A 15,146-nucleotide genomic window follows, 5' to 3' on the forward strand; every position below is an offset into this window, starting at 1 on the left:
ATTAAGAACTGTGTAGTTTAATGCTCGTAAGCCAGTGTAGGTAATAGTTAACTTTAGAAAACTCAGAGTATTTGTTTATATATATATATATATACAAAGACAACTGTTCTCTGAACTGCTGTGATATAATTTTGTTTCACTGCCATGATGGGAACTCAGTTTTTAGTCATATGTGAGAGCACTGACTATGGGTCCAATATTATCACTAATTTTTGTGTTGAGACAGTTTTAACAACACAATCTACAGTTAAAGAAAGACTGATAGTAAATTTCCCTGTCTTTTCCAAGGCAATGCTTCTGACACATTTCAGTTTCACGATAGTCACTTATAGAATTTACCCTTGTTTTGTTTTGTGTGTGTGTAAGGGGGAGGGGGGGGGGGGGGGAGCCAGGTGCTTTTTAACTGTTTATTAGAATTCCTCTTTTCTACATCTTGCTGTTGCAGTAAAATGCATGTTACCATTCTTTATGCCATGCTTTCCATCTACTAACCTACAGTTTTAAATTGATATCATCACAACAGTTTTCTTTATTTATTGCATCAGCAGTAGCTTACACGTGCACATCTTTTGGATTCTTTGTTAATCATACTTCATGAAACTTCTGTATGTTTATTATTATTGTAGAGAATGTCATGTCAAACAATGTGTTATTAATTATTTTCAGAATTCTCTTTTCTGTTTGTAGGCCAACTAAAGTTATAATGATGCACTAATCTTACTTCAGATTGAAATTCGAGCAATGTGGAGAATGCAATTTTGTGCTTACTTTTCGAGTGAATGCTATGTACAGTTTATGACTTCATGGCTTACCTGTAGGAGTGTCCATATCTTAAAAATAAAAAAAGTTGTTCATGGTCATTACAGAATATGAAAAAGTGACATCGTATGTTTTTAGTTTGTGTACGATAAATATTATTTAGTAATTCACTGGATCACTGAAATTAACTGGTAATATTCAAATGGTTAAACAATATAAATGTTCATTCTCTCTACAGTTGTCTGAACAACATTCTAGAATCTTTAATCTGTTACCCTTGTCAGAACAGCTTCCACAACTTTTTTCAGAGAAACCCCACGGCAGTTTTAAAATTAACAGCTAAACTTCATGATCAAAGGTATATTTCTCAACCTGTTGTACCCTAGCCTCCTTTCCCCCCATGAACAAAGGTATAATTCTCGCATCTGTTATAAATGAGCTGCTTCTCCCCACATTGTCTGATTTCACTGGATACCAATCAATAATTTTGTCTCCTTGACTCCTTGTGTCCTACTGTACTCACTATCAAACAAGTACTGTTTCAGTGCATATTGATTCACAGTCTACCCACACCAACCATTGTGTGTACCTTATGTACAATTTCAGATAGGCCAGTGTACAGTTCTTAATGACTTACCATAAAATGTAGAAGACAAATGTTTAAACAGAGGTGTCATCTGTTCCTTTCAGTCTCTATTATAATAATAATGATTAGAAAACTTCCCAAGCAACATAGTTTCTGGTAGAATAAAGAAAGATATGTGAACTCGCTATGCTTCCAGGATTTTTCAAATGAAGGTTAGTGAAACCTATTTCTGCTGCTAGCTATCTACTTTTGATATATGAAATACTAATTGCTACACCTAATGCAAAAAGTTTTCTAAGCATTAACTCAACTGTTTCCAGACAAAGGATACACTGTACAGTCACTGATAAAATACACCTCATGATTAACATCTATGTTTTTTGTGGTTTCTCTTGGATTAATACAGCAGGCATTAACACTTTCATCTCAAATATATAACAAGCACAAAACAACAAGGTCCAGCATTTGTTTAACTTTATATTACAGACTGACAAGTGGCAGCAGCACTACTCCCATTTGACAGGATAAGCAAAGTTACAGGACGTGAAGTACAAGATTACAGATACGAAATAAAGGATGCCTTGTGCTTCTGTCATTCACCAATTACATCTCAGAAATTTTAAAGCATCCTACACCCTTACTTGCACAAGACTTCATGTATTTCAAAACACTGAATCATTACACACATATATAATGTATGTGCACATAGCAGCATTTACAACAATTTTTCCTCACAACTTTCTTGCAGCAAGATAAGACCGAGAAAAACTAAGATCTGGCTACATAAACAGCAACAAAATAATAACTGCAGTGACATCACTGGACTGTAAAAGTAAAATATTAGAGCAATCACTAGTTAGGTCTAACTGAATATGACACGAGAAAATAGCTGCCAAGCATAGTTTACTTAAAAAAAAAAAAAATCACACACACACACACACACACACACACACACACACACACAAAGTGAGAGAGAGAGAGAGAGAGAGCGAGAGAGAGAGAGAGAGAGAGAGAGAGAGAGAGAGAGAGAGAGAGAGAGAGAGAGGGGGGGGGGGGGGGAGTTGGAAGCACATCACATTTCAGTTTCACTCACTTGACAATGACACAGAAGCAAGATGCTTGTTTACTTTCTTTCTGCCAAATTTTAAAAGAACACAAGTCTGATCGTCCATGCCCCTAGACAGACTAGGCTCAATATTCACCACTCTTTCATACAAACACAGAAACGAAATAATATCTACAACATCTGAACAATCTAAGTTCACTGGGAAACAGCTGCACAACAGTCACAGCACATTTTAAATAAAATGTGAGGTACCAGAATGTAACTTACATTATCAGCTCAATTTACAATGACAGTATTACAGAAGTTTACAAATGTTTTATGGAACATACGTGCCATTCAATCTCTCTCTCAATTTTAAACGCAACTAAAACAGTTCACTATTATGATCAAAGATGCCATTTTGAAACCAAACAAAATATATCACAGAGGATTGTTTTTTCTTCTATAGCTGTCACAGTAGGTACACAGCTGTGTTAAGCATATGCTCACACAGATATGTCACCCAATAGTAAATTACTTCCACTGAACGATGTAAGAGAAAATAATTGTTATGAAGGACTGAATCACAATAAGTAAAACAGCTGCACGGTATAACTGCCTGTTAAAATTAAGTTGTCTCTCCTTCTCTTGCTCCCTTTGTAGCTTCCCCAACTGCTCTAGATTATGCTGAATGCGAGATAACTTTTCGTGCTGTTCTTGAAGATGTGACTGCATTACAGCGAGGCTTTCTTTCACTCTACATAAACAGAAAGTAAATCAGTTTCTGTTAACAACACAGATTCAAAGACAGAGTAAAGAGCTTGTAAGTGTAGTAGTTTCACACTTACATATGACATGTAAACAATTGATCAAATTTCAACTATCAATCTACATCTTCAATCACTAAGTTAATCAGTAATTAACTTAGTATTTTATTAAATAATAAAGCAATAATGAGTGAGGCTTAAATATACTTACATATATTTTATTAAATAATCCCCCTCCCCAACCATGTCAATGATTAGTGACCTAAGAAAATATCTTTGATTCCAGGCGTACTTCATGGAAGATATCATGACAGCTTGACACTACATAAAAATGAAGGAAGGAATATTGGGGTTTCGTGTCCTGTTGATGATCATGTTATTAGAGATGGAGCACAAACCTGAACTGGTGAAATATGGGGACGAGACACGACTGTTAGATATCATGTTAAAGCTCTAAAACATTGTTCTATAATTTTAAACAACAATGGTAGCTGCCCCTTTGTCTCAGCTATAGAATAAATGGTTAAAACATTGTGGACAATGCCCAAGCAGGAAGCTGATGGCAGTAGTTGACAATGTGGATGGCACCTGAGCCTGGCTCCTGTTGTTACATGTATAAGTTCATATCTGCCATTGTGCTTTGTGCTCTCTGTTCCCAGGGTGTGCACGGAACACTGTCCGCAATCTGCTAGCACTTAGTTACCAGATTCTGAACCATTTGTAGTTCACGACTGCACTTTGTACATTGGCATCTGTATTGTGTCCCATACTACTTTTGGCAGTACTTGTGCGATTTCTCGGTCGCTGTTCATACACTGCTGCAGCTCTGAGTTGCTGAAATTTGATTCTCTGTGATGTTTTCAACATCCTCGAAGAACAGATGCAAGATAGCAGATGAGAGACATGAATGGTGTATAGCTGACTAGCACCCTCCCATGCACACTTTCCAGGTTATTTCCTGCATGACTGCATAACTTGACACAATTTCTACACTAATAGGAACAAATATGGTACACTGATAATTACTACTATGGAACCGTCAAATCACAACTGAATAAAACAAAGTTTTTGTGCCATACGTGATTCACTTTTATTCTTTGAAAGGCATCTTGTGTGGCCTGGAAAATGTACATATTTTTGTTTATTCAATTTAGTTAAATTTGGGATTCTGTATGTATAAGTAGGTTATAAACAGTTTTGGCACTTTTTGCATGTCCTGTGGTGTAGTAATAATTTAAGGTTCTACTTACAGATTTTGTGGATGTTGATCTAGAGGTTGCATTCTTGTTCATTTGTTACTGCTGTTGTTGTTCTGATAACTGCTATTTGGAATTTTGGTTTCACATGTCACAGCACTAGGAATTAAACACTCATTCTGATGTTATGTTTTGAATGGTGTTGTCAGTTGTCGAATGTTATTGCCAATTATTGAATGTTTGTGTGTGTGGTGGGAGGGGGGAAGGGGAGAGAGCGGGAGAGGGGGGAGCGGGAGAGGGGGGAGCGGGAGAGTGGGGGGCGGGAGAGTGGGGGGGCGGGAGAGTGGGGGGCGGGAGAGTGGGGGGCGGGAGAGTGGGGGGCGGGAGAGTGGGGGGCGGGAGAGGGATAGGGGGAGTGGGAGAGGGATAGGGGGAGAGGGATAGGGGGAGAGGGGTGGGGGAGAGGGATAGGGGGAGAGGGATAGGGGGAGAGGGGTGGGGGAGAGGGGTGGGGGGGGGGAGAGAGAGAGAGAGAGAGAGAGAGAGAGAGAGAGAGAGAGAGAGAGAGAGAGAGAGAGAGAGAGAGAGAGAGAATATGTATTTGTTTTAATATGACTGCATGTTCAAATCAAATTTTTTTCTCACATCATTTCTTTTATTAAGTTCAGTAGATAGTCTGTACTGATGTCAGTCTGGTCATTTATCACATATTCGTTCTCAGTAATGACTTTCTGGATGTGGTAGTTTTCCTGCATTTATTTAAGGTTGTTTATTAAGGTTCTTTTCATATCCTGTTCCATGTTTGTAGGATGTTGGTTGTGGTGTTCTATGTTGTGCTCTGCAAATGTGCAATAGTTTGTTTCATACTTTCAACACCTAATGTGTTCTTTGTACCACATTTTAAAATTCCTGTGTGTCATGCTTATGTATACTGCATCAGAGCACTGACATTCAAGTTTGTATAGTCCTGCTCCCTGGAATTTGTCCCTCTTGGTAGTTGGTTGGCTTATGAAGCTGTGTGTCATACCCATTGTTCCTAGCTATTTGTGTGATTTTACTCATTTCCTTTTCATAGTGGAATCCTTTTTATTCTATATAACATGTATCTTCGTGCTGCAAGCTTCCTACGCAAACCACCAATCAAGAGGGACAAATTCCAGAGAGCAGGAATGCACAAATTTTAATGTAAAAGTGGTGATGCAGTATACACAAGCATGACACTCAGGAATTTTGAAACATCATACAAAGAATACATTAGATATTGGAAGTATGAAACAAACCATTCCACATTTTCAGAGCACTTAAAACACCACAACCAACATCCTAGAAACATGGAACAAGAAATGAAAAAACTCACAATAAACACCCAAGTCAAATGCCTTAAACAAATGCAGGAAAACTACGAAATCCAGAAAGCCATCGCTGAGAACATACATTTGATAAATGGCCAGATACAAATCAATACAGACCCTCTACTGGACTTAATAAAAGAAATGATAAGATAAAAAAATTCCATATGTACATGCAGTCATATTATAACAAATACATATGTTCTCTCTCTCTCTCTCTCTCTCTCTCTCTCTCTCTCTCTCTCTCTGTCTGTCTGTTTCTGACACACACAGACCATACACAGATGCCACAAAAACACATTCAATAGTTGGCAATTACACTGACAGTTTGCAACACCATTTAAAACATAACATCAAAATTAGTGTTCAAATTCTAGTGCTGTGACATGTGAAAACAAAATTCCAAATGGCAGTTATCAGAGGAACAACAGCTGTAACAAAGGAACAAGAACACAACATCTAAATCAACATCAACAAAATCTGTAAGTAGGGTTTAAAATTATTACTACATAATAGCAAAACAAAAAGTGCCCAAGCTATTGATACCCTATTTACACAATGTTCCAAATGTAAGCCACCTTATTATGAAAAGAATAGATTGCTGCTCATGACAGTCACACCAAAAAGGCTGCTATACATATAAGCTTTTGGCCAAATGGTCTTTTTCTAGAGTAGAAAACACACACACACACACACACACACAGACCTCTGTTTCTTGCCTTCGAGGCTTGATTTTGTCAAATGTAAACTGAATAGTATAAACAAAAATTTATATGTATTTTAGGCCACTGAAGATGTCTTACACTGAATAAAGGTGAGAAGCATATGGCACAATAATTCTGCTTTATTCAGCTGTAATTAAATAGTCCGAAAGTAATAATTATCAACATACCACAATATAAAATGCAACTGACAACAACAGGACTAAAAAAGTTGAAGACGAAACAAGTTGAAAACCAAAATGGTGGACTGCAATAGAAATTTAATACATTTATTTACTTTCACAGTAATAATTCATTTGTGTCTTGTGAACAAGCCAAAAATCTTTACTACTCGCCAATGGGTACATGCTTCCTAATCCATTTCTTGCTGCCTTTATGAGCTGCGATAGATTCAAAAAGGTAAAAGGAAGGAATATTAGTGTTCAATGTCATGTTGATGGTAAAGTTATTAGAGATGGAGCACAATCTTGGATGGGGCAAGGGAACTGGCTATGCACTTTAAAAAGGAACCAGCCCAGCACTTGCCTCAAGGCATTTTGGGAATCCACAGGCAACCTAAATGTGGATGGTTGGATGGGGTCTTGAACCACTGTAGCCCTGAACATGAGTTTAGTGTCTTACGACTGCACCACCTCACCTTGTAAAACAAAACAATTTTATCCACCTTTCATGTCGACGACGACGACAAACTTATTCCTCATAACTGGCCTGACAAATATACAGGGTTATTACAAATGATTGAAGCGATTTCACAGCTCTACAATAACTTTATTATTTGAGATATTTTCACAATGCTTTGCACACACATACAAAAACTCAAAAAGTTTTTTTAGGCATTCACAAATGTTCAATATGTGCCCATTTAGTGATTCGGCAGACATCAAGCCGATAATCAAGTTCCTCCCACACTCGGCGCAGCATGTCCCCATCAATGAGTTCGAAAGCATCGTTGATGCGAGCTCGCAGTTCTGGGACGTTTCTTGGTAGAGGAGGTTTAAATACTGAATCTTTCACATAACCCCACAGAAAGAAATCGCATGGGGTTAAGTCGGGAGAGCGTGGAGGCCATGACCTGAATTGCTGATCATGATCTCCACCACGACCGATCCATCGGTTTTCCAATCTCCTGTTTAAGAAATGCTGAACATCATGATGGAAGTGCGGTTGAGCACCATCCTGTTGAAAGATGAAGTCAGCGCTGTCGGTCTCCAGTTGTGGTATGAGCCAATTTTCCAGCATGTCCAGATACACGTGTCCTGTAACGTTTTTTTTTGCAGAAGAAAAAGGGGCCGTAAACTTTAAATCGTGAGATTGCACAAAACACGTTAACTTTTGGTGAATTACGAATTTGCTGCACGAATGCGTGAGGATTCTCTACCACCCAGATTTGCACATTGTGTCTGCTCACTTCACCATTAAGAAAAAAATGTTGCTTCATCACTGAAAACAAGTTTCGCACTGAACGCATCTTCTTCCATGAGCTGTTGCAACCGCGCCAAAAATTCAAAGCGTTTGACTTTGTCATCGGGTGTCAGGGCTTGTAGCAATTGTAAACGGTAAGGCTTCTGCTTTAGCCTTTTCCGTAAGATTTTCCAAACCGTCGGCTGTGGTACGTTTAGCTCCCTGCTTGCTTTATTCGTCGACTTCCGCGGGCTACGCGTGAAACTCGCCCGCACGCGTTCAACCATTTGTTCGCTCACTGCAGGCCGACCCGTTGATTTCCCCTTACAGAGGAATCCAGAAGCTTTAAACTGCGCATACCATTGCCGAATAGAGTTAGCAGTTGGTGGATCTTTGTTGAACTTCGTCCTGAAGTGGTGCTGCACTGTTATGACTGACTGATGTGAGTGCATTTCAAGCACGACATACGCTTTCTCGGCTCCTGTCGCCATTTTGTCTCATTGCGCTCTCGAGCGCTCTGGCGGCAGAAACCGGAAGTGCGGCTTCAGCCGAACAAAACTTTATGAGTTTTTCTACGTATCTGTAGTGTGTCGTGATCATATGTCAATGAATGCAGCTACAGTGAATTTATGAAATCGCATCAATCATTTGTAATAGCCCTGTATTCCTCATAATTAGTCTAACTGAGACCCACTTTTAAAAATCCACTCTTTTTCATCACTTGAATTCTGTGTTTTTTGCTCCACTTGTTCTCTATGGGTAATTAACAGCTGATTAAGGTAACATTGTTATTGAGGACACACTTATTTTGGGTGTGCAAGTCACAAGTATGGTACACAACTGTTTGTTGTTTGTAATACTTTGACTGGGTAGATACCGGGAAAGGAGGCACAACGGCGAAGTATTATGGCTCTTGATGGTTCTCCCAATTCTTGTGGTGACCATCACTAATGCATTTGTGTTTCATAATAGGAGACAAAACATTGATAAGAGGAACAATGTAACTATATCATGTCTCTTGTGGAGTTAGAGTTTTTGTGTTGCATAACAACATACAAGCAACACCAAGAAATGATTTCCCCTGCAGGTACTGGCATCAGCAGATTTATTTTTGAAAAACCAGAAAGATACTAAAATAAAATCACACTCGACATGTCTGCGAAGTGTGTGCTGATGCCAAGAGGAGTCAAAAAAGAAAAAAGTAGGAGTGAAGAAATGGCATTGTGGTGTCCAAATTGTGATGTACTACTTGTGCGCCTGAATGTTACAAAACATACCATACTACGAAACTACAATTTTTGAAAATTTGTGGTAAAATCGGCAATCTAGTTTCTCCTATCCGAGGCGTCTGATATCAGTCTCAATTGTGTTTAACAGATCACTACGGATGAAGTTCAGACTTCTTGGGAAACAGTATGTTACATTTTCCTTCTCAAATTAACATTAGTATTTTTTAAGACCTGCAGGGTAAATACAATGACTGTAAAATCAAAATGAATGAACTTTAAACAAAATTTTAATGTATTTGTCTTTTGAGGCGTATTACGATAGTTGCACAGTTATATAGCAAATAATGTAGCAGTTTTCATGTGGTGCTCCAGATCAAATACATTCTATAAGAAACTCTCATGACACCATTAGATAACTTCATAGTCCTCACATTATTTGCATTTTGTAAAGACAGGTCTGAGGAGTCAGTGGCACAAAGTTAATCATAAACACAATTTCATAATTTCATTTGTTAGTGAAATCTCTGGGCAAACTTAAGCTAAACTAGCGCAATAATAAAACCTACATTATGGACAGGTAGACAATTTAAGAAAATTCTTTCTAGAACGAGCAGAAACTAGCAAAATACACAAAGCAATCACTCATATAAATACATAGGCTACACCACTGCAATTTCATAACCACTCCTACAACCCTCTAGATCACATAACATCAACAGATACGAAGACAGTAAACTGGAAAAAGGAAACACTACATGGCAAGCACCCGTATCATCTAACACAGCCACACATCAATCAAGACGCATCCAGCACATGGCTAACAAAAGGCAATATACACAGTGAGACGGAAGGATTCATGATTGCAATACAGGATCAAACAATAAACACCAGATATTACAGCAAGCATATTATTAAAGATCCCAATACCACAACAGATAAATGCAGACTTTGCAAACAACAAATAGAAACAGTAGATCACATCACAAGCGGATGTACAATACTAGCAAGTACAGAATACCCCAGAAGACATGACAACGTAGCAAAAATAATACATCAACAGCTGGCCTTACAACATAAACTTATAAAACAACACGTTCCCACATACAAGTATGCACCACAAAATGTACTGGAGAATGATTAATACAAATTATACTGGAACAGAACCATTATAACAGATAAAACAACGCCACATAACAAACCTGACATCATACTCAACAATAAAAAGAAGAAATTAACAGAACTAATCGAAATATCCATATCCAATACAACAAATATACAAAAGAAAACAGGAGAAAAAATTGAAAAATACATCCAACAGGCTGAGGAAGTCAAGGACATGTGGCACCAGGATAAAGTTGACATTATACCAATTATACTATCAACTACAGGAGTCATACCACACAATATCCACCAGTACATCAATGCAATACAGCTACATCCAAACTTATATATACAACTACAGAAATCCGTAATTATTGATACATGTTCAATTACCCGAAAGTTCCTAAATGCAATATAACATATACCGTACAGTTAAAAGGAAGTCATGCTTGATCAAGGTCCACGTCACTTTCCATTTTTGACCAGACATAACGTCTGAGAAAGGAAAGAATAATAATAATAATAATAATAATAATAATAATAAACCCCATGGAGGCCCGGGAGAAGAATAGGCCTTCGGTATGTTCTGCCAGTCGTAAAAGGCGACGAAAAGAACAAACCACTAATAGGGCCAACCCCCCTTTTAGTGTGATTAGTTGGTTCAGGACAGAACTAATGAAGCCTCGGACAAGCGCTGTCATGGTCGGGGACGACGCTTGAACCCTATGCCTGTCCACAATGGTAACGACACTGCTAGCCACACGGAAAATGATTTAAATCCAAATAGAGGTGTTTTGCAGGATATGCTTCCTGCAACCACTCTAGAAGGAAAACAAAGACAGAGGATGAGATGGTCAGATGAAGTTAACCGACAACTCATGTTCTGTTATTACCAAGCAACAAACTTAGGAACCAACACAACTGGATACAGATCACAAGTATACACAAAATTTATTACCAGATACCCAGAATTAAAATTTTTAACAGAACAATGACTAGCTGATCAGATCCGTGTAATAATCAAAAATAACAGGATACCCCAGTCAGAATTAGAAAACATCAAACAACAAGTACAACAAATACTGGAACAAATAATGTTCAATCAGAAGAAGAAGAAGAAAATACAGTAATGGACTCAAACATCCCAAAGCAAACAAACAAAGAACAACATGCATCAATTAAACAATCAGAAGAAAACAAAATCTTAAGACAGCCACCAGAACAAGCACAAATAGAACAAGAAGTGACACACATGTTAGATATAGAAGAAAAATTTCAGCTGACATATATAGAATACAAAGACAGAAATACAGACATTAGACCATTCTTGCATAGACCACAAAATAACCCACAAGTCGAAACAACAATAACAACTATCAACACAATCATACACAACAAAATAAATGAAAATACAACTATGGAAGAGTTACAACTCCTGGTTTATATAAGAGCACTCACTACACTAAATATACACACCAGGCAGAGATCAGAACCAACCAACACACAGAAGAAACCCACAAAACCAGCATGGCAACACAGGCTACAGATCAGAATAGAAAAACTGAGAAAAGACATTGGACAGCTAACACAATTTATAAGATACGAAATATCAGACAAAAAATGAAAAAGGTTAGGTAAAATCTCACAACAAGAAGCGATAGAGCAATTAGATGAAAAGAAGCAGAAATTACAAGCATTGGCCAAACGACTTAGAAGATACAAAAAAAGTGAAAATAGAAGAAAACAAAACCAAACATTCAACACAAACCAAAAGAAATTTTATCAGACAATAGATAACACACACATTAAAATAGACAACCCACCAAACATAACAAGACATGGAACAGTTCTGGGGCAACATATGGTCGAACCTGGTACAACATAACAGGCATGAACGGTGGATACAAGCAGAAACAGACACATACAAGATGATATCACAAATGCCCGAAGTGATAATTTTGCAACATGAAGTCACCCGAGCAATTAATTCTACGCACAATTGGAAAGCCCCTGGAAAAGATAAAATAGCAAATTTCTGGCTAAAGAAGTTCACCTCAACACATTCACACCTAACTAAATTATTTAACAGTTACATTGCAGACCCATACACATTCCCTGATACACTTACACATGGAATAACCAATCTGAAACCTAAAGATCAAGCAGGCAAAGCAAACCCAGCTAAATATTGCCCCATAACATGCCTACCAACAATATACAAAATATTAACTTCAGTCATTACACAGAAATTAATGACACATACAACACAGAACAAAATTATAAATGAAGAACAAAAAGGCTGTTGCAAAGGAGCACGAGGATGTAAAGAGCAACTGATAATAGATGCAGAAGTGACATATCAAGCTAAAACTAAACAAAGGTCGCTACACTACGCATACATTGATTACCAAAAAGCTTTTGATAGTGTACCCCATTCATGGTTACTACAAATATTGGAAATATGCAAAGTAGATCCTAAATTGATACAGTTCCTAAACATAGTAATGAAAAATTGGAAAACCACACTTAATATCCAAACAAATTCAAATAATATCACATCACAGCCAATACAGATTAAGCGTGGAATATACCAAGGGGACTCATTAAGTCCTTTCTGGTTCTGCCTTGCTCTTAACCCACTATCCAACATGCTAAACAATACAAATTATGGATACAATATTACCGGAACATACCAACACAAAATCACACATTTGCTATACATGGATGATCTAAAACTAGTGGCAGCAACAAATCAAGAACTCAACCAATTACTAAAGATAACAGAAATATTCAGCAATGATATAAATATGGCTTTTGGAACAGACAAATGTAAGAAAAATAGCATAGTCAAGGGAAAACACACTAACAGGAAGATTACATATTGGATAACCACAGCGACTGCATAGAAGCGATGGAAAAAACATATGCCTATAAATATCTAGGATACAGACAAAAAATAGGAATAGATAATACAAATATTAAAGAAGAACTAAAAGAAAAATATAGACAAAGACTAACAAAAATACTGAAAACAGAATTGACAGCAAGAAACAAGACAAAAGCTATAAATACTTATGCTTACCAATATTGACCTACTCATTTGGAATAGTAACACAAACCTAGAAGCACTCAATACACTTACACGATCACAATGCCACAAGTATAGAATACATCACATACATTCAGCAACAGAAAGATTCACATTAAGTAGAAAGGAAGGAGGAAGGGGATTTATCGACATAAAAAAAACCAACATTATGGACAGGTAGACAATTTAAGAAAATTCTTTCTAGAACGAGCAGAAAATAGCAAAATACACAAAGCAATCACTCACTCATATAAATACATCAGCTACACCTCTGCAATTTCATAACCACTTTTACAACCCTTTAGATCACACAACATCAACAGATACGAAGAAAGTAAATTGGAAAAAGAAAACACTACATGGCAAGCACCCGTATCATCTAACACAGCCACACATCGATCAAGACGCATCCAACACATGGCTAACAAAAGGCAATATACACAGTGAGACGGAAGGATTCATGATTGCAATACAGGATCAAACAATAAACACCAGATATTACAGCAAGCATATTATTAAAGATCCCAATACCACAACAGATAAATGCAGACTTTGCAAACAACAAATGGAAACAGTAGATCACATAACAAGCGGATGTACAATACTAGCAAATACAGAATACCCCAGAAGACATGACAATGTAGCAAAAATAATACGTCAACAACTTGCCATACAACATAAACTAATAAAACAACATGTTCCCACATACAAGTATGCACCACAAAATGTGCTGGAGAATGATGAATACAAATTATACTGGAACAGAACCATTATAACAGATAAAACAACACCACACAACAAACCTGACATCATACTCAACAATAAAAAGAAGAAATCAACACAACTAATCGAAATATCCATACCCAATACAAGAAATATACAGAAGAAAACAGTAGAAAAAATTGAAAAATACATCCAACTGGCTGAGGAAGTCAAGGACATGTGGCGTCAGGAAAAGTTGACATTATACCAATTATACTATCAACTACAGGAGTCATACCACACAATATCCACCAGCACATCAATGCAATACAGCTACATCCAAACTTATATATACAACTACAGAAATCTGTAATTATTGATACATGTTCAATTACCCAAAAGTTCCTAAATGCAATGTAACATATACCGTACAGTTAAAAGGATGTCACGCTTGATCAAGGTCCGCATCACTTTCCATTTTTAACCAGACCTAAGGTCTGAGAAAGGAAAGAAGAAGAAGAAGAAGATGATGATGATAATAATAATACGAGGCCTCCACCATTGTCACATCAGTTCAATGAAGAATTGAAGCATTTTCACTCATCCAGTCACACACGCACACGTCTTCGCCCCCTCATACAAACACAAAATGTTCGTATGTCAAGCATAGTAAAAAAAACATACCTTGCAGACCCACAAGAACTACTTTTATGCCTTTCAGTGTGGCTGGAATCACTGTGGAATTCTGGGGATGAGCTTCCACTGTTCCTGTCAACTGGACTCACTTGCGTAGAAAGCTGGTGTTTCGATGACTTTATTACTGTTACAGATGAGCGTGATTCTGTTTGACGAAGTGTATTCTGGAAGTAAAAACACATGCATTAACACTTTATAAAATCAATCACAACTAACTGTTTATCTGAAAGAAAAAGAGAAAAAAGAGGTTTTAGTTTTTAAAAAAATGTACAGCTATATCTGTAGCCCACAAATCTAGTACATATTAACTCACAAAGCAGATGCTGAATTGTCTTATGAGCCTAAGACTGAAATGGGGAGTGTTTCTCTCATACAGAAAGTAGCTGACCTAATTTTCAAAACACCTAATAAGATATTTCACCTTCCTGCATTATAAGCTTTTATCACAAGTGTGATAAATCTAAAATGAGAGTGATTAGTACAAGCATTAATTTTTCCTTTATAT

At 37.3% G+C, this 15,146-nt stretch overlaps 1 protein-coding gene across 1 annotated transcript in view; it reads right to left on the minus strand.

The window, feature by feature from the left end:
- Nucleotides 1-2,350: 2,350 nt before the first annotated feature.
- Nucleotides 2,351-15,146, minus strand: part of LOC124556513 (oxysterol-binding protein-related protein 8) — a 218,285-nt gene continuing 205,489 nt past the window's right edge. The window contains exons 18-19 of the mRNA XM_047130467.1: nt 14,630-14,805; nt 2,351-3,147 (exon numbers count right to left, since the gene is read on the minus strand). Of these exons, the coding sequence (XP_046986423.1) occupies nt 2,925-3,147; nt 14,630-14,805 (399 nt within the window). The 3' untranslated portion in view covers nt 2,351-2,924. The remainder of the gene's footprint in view (nt 3,148-14,629; nt 14,806-15,146) is intronic.

The sequence above is a fragment of the Schistocerca americana genome, chromosome X (assembly GCF_021461395.2).
Source record: "Schistocerca americana isolate TAMUIC-IGC-003095 chromosome X, iqSchAmer2.1, whole genome shotgun sequence".
Classification (NCBI taxonomy): domain Eukaryota; kingdom Metazoa; phylum Arthropoda; class Insecta; order Orthoptera; family Acrididae; genus Schistocerca; species Schistocerca americana.